The sequence below is a fragment of the Thermomyces dupontii genome (genome assembly GCF_041956625.1).
Source record: "Thermomyces dupontii strain NRRL 2155 unplaced genomic scaffold VTN31scaffold_24, whole genome shotgun sequence".
NCBI lineage: Eukaryota > Fungi > Ascomycota > Eurotiomycetes > Eurotiales > Trichocomaceae > Thermomyces > Thermomyces dupontii.
Genome location: NW_027192329.1, coordinates 1 through 2584, shown reverse-complemented (window position 1 = coordinate 2584; position 2584 = coordinate 1). Strand labels below are relative to the sequence as shown.

The 2584-nt window shown below is 51.8% G+C and overlaps 1 protein-coding gene across 1 annotated transcript; it reads right to left on the bottom strand.

The window, feature by feature from the left end:
- Positions 1-338: 338 nt before the first annotated feature.
- On the bottom strand, positions 339-2331 carry VTN31DRAFT_3428 (uncharacterized protein; the record flags this gene model as incomplete). The annotated part of the gene is made up of 3 exons (XM_069403706.1): positions 339-1163; positions 1221-1604; positions 1660-2331. 3 exons carry the CDS (start codon positions 2329-2331, stop codon positions 339-341), a joined length of 1881 nt encoding a protein of 626 aa, XP_069257112.1.
- Positions 2332-2584: the final 253 nt, after the last annotated feature.

The window sequence follows — 2584 nt, the reverse complement described above, 5'->3', positions numbered from 1 at the left end:
AATCGCAATGCATCATCATGTTGCTGGTGGTCGTGTCATTGTGATTGTGGATGACTACCTACTATATGACTCGGCCTACTCATACATCGGACCCCAACTCAGCTGCATGACCGTTGCTGACGAGTTTTTATGCATCTCAAGGTGTCACGTCTATCGTCATGTCAGAGTCGTTGTTTCTCTAGGTACTTACAACAAACAGAATCGTCTAATTCAAACTCGGAGAGAGAGAGAGCCAAAACCCCGTCTATGCATCTCAAAGGAAAAACCATCATTGCAGATCTAATAGGCAAATATCCCACCGAAACCCATGACATGGAGGTCTATGTTCTTTGTGTCGTCTAGATAGCCATGATCGATCGTCCGCCGTCGGCTGATATGCGGGAACGTATCCTCACCCGCATGTATCGCGGACCCAGCAGCCATACCCGCGGGGGCAGCTTGGAGGTGCCGTTCGAGACACCGTTCGATTGCTTGTTCTTCTTGTTCTTTTTCTTGCCAGTGCCGTTGGCTGCGCCGTTGCGGTTGTTGTTGGCGTAGTCAACTATGCCGTTGTTGTTGCTGGTGGCGGCATAGTCGATAATGCCGTCGTTGCTAGTGGCAGCATAGTCGATAATACCGTTGTTGCTGGTCTCAGCGTAGTCGATGATGCCGTTGTTGTTGCTACTCTGGGCGTAATCAATAATGCCATCGTTGCTGCTGGCGGCATAGTCGATGATGCCATCGTTGTTGCTGCTCTGGGCGTAGTCGATTATGCCGTTGCTGTAGTTGTCATTATGGCAGTGGTTATTCTCGTTGCCACCATTAGTGTTGCCGGCTTCGTCCTCCTGGGAAACGTTGACGACAGCTGCCGAGCAAAACAAAAGGGCTTCGCCGGTGCGAAGCCGTACAATCTGCTTGAAAAGATCTAATTTGTTCGACCCGTCGCTATCATGGTACCGATTGCTCATCGTCGCTGCAGCGAGGTGTTTCTCAAGCATGGAGTACCATGCCGGAGACGAGAACTTGTGCACAATGGTGACGTTGCACAAGTCAAGCAATTTCGGTGAAAGTGTCGGCTCTTGCGTTGCAATTACCACACGCGCGGCCAAGTGCCGTTGTTGACGGATAATCGACAGAAGCGTCTCGGTAAACTCCTTTGCCTCCGTTGATTGCGTTGTCAAGAACTACGACGGAAGTCAGTATGCTTTGAAAAAGAGTTGAACAATGTTCGGTCCACTCACCTTATGAGCCTCGTCCAAGGCGATGATCCGCCCGTTTGAGCTGCGGTCCTCGAGGAACAGCGAGAGGCAGATATTGAACAACGCGCATGCGTCGTTCTCGGCCACGAACGGACAACTGAGGTCGACAATGGTAAGGCTGCCCGGATCAAATTTCCAGACAGGGGGCTGCTTTCTGGCTTTGAATTTCTGTTTCTGCTGACCATTATTCTGGTTCTGATCTTGAGTCGCCAGGAACGACTCGAGAAGTTGCAGCCGCATCTTCAGAGGCTGCGCTTGTCCTGGTAGCAGCTTCTCTGCCTCAATCCGACTCTTAAATGCGGAGTACCTCAGTCCCGGGGTGTCTCCGGCCTCCCGGGCCATTTCTCTCAGGATTTTCATGACAACCTGGGGACCGTCAGTCTGCGCTTCCAACTCTCCAAGAAACGAGAGCAACACTGACATCCATGTACAATGGCGTGTTGCCGTCATCCCCCACACCCATCAACGTCTTCATCATTGCAATGTTCAACTGCGACTCTGTAAAGTACAGAGGATGTACCTCGGGCTTTCGTTTCGCATTCTTGAAAGCTTCGCCATAGAGTCGTTTCATGGCCAGAAGATTGCTTGGGGACACCAGCACTCGAACTGGAATACCTGCGGTGCACAGCCAGGCGGCCTCGCAGACTTGGGTGCTCGCAAACGAGGTGAACTTGTCATAATGGAAGACAACAGCCGAGAGGGGCTTCTGGATCTCGCCTGCCGCGTTTGGTTTCAAGAGTGCATTCTCCAGCAGACAAGACAACGTGTGGCTTTTGCCACTGCCCTGGCTGCCACAAATGAATGTGGAGTGTGGTGCTGCAACATTGACATACAGCAGGTTTTGTTTCGCGTCGCTGGTGTCTGGCTGAAACGGCTCCGGTTCCTCGCCTTCACCGTATGTTTCGCATCGCAACCCGAGAAGACCATATTGGGGGAACCAGTTCCCTCCAGGTCCGATCTTCCCGAGCGCGGTGATATTGCTTGTGAACAGCGGTGCTGTCCTCAGCTCCTCGGCCTCGGCATTGTTCCGTTCGGTCTTCTTGTTCGTATCATCGAGCTGAAGCAGCGAAAGCTGCTTCGAGAGATCCACCATTTTCCGTCGTGTCTCATCAAATCCACGACGATCCGATCAAAAAAACCGGGATGGAAATAAAAAATTGATCACCAGAGTGTTGAAAGACGCGATAAGCGGCCTCTGCTCCTTTTAAATCACGGCATTCGTGAAGGCAAAGACGATGGGAAATTTCTAGCCACGCGTTGATTGGACCGTGAAGCTTTGAAAGGTCCAAAAGCTTGCAGCGCCGTGAACCTGGGAACGTCCTCGTCTGTGAGTGGACAAGCGGCAA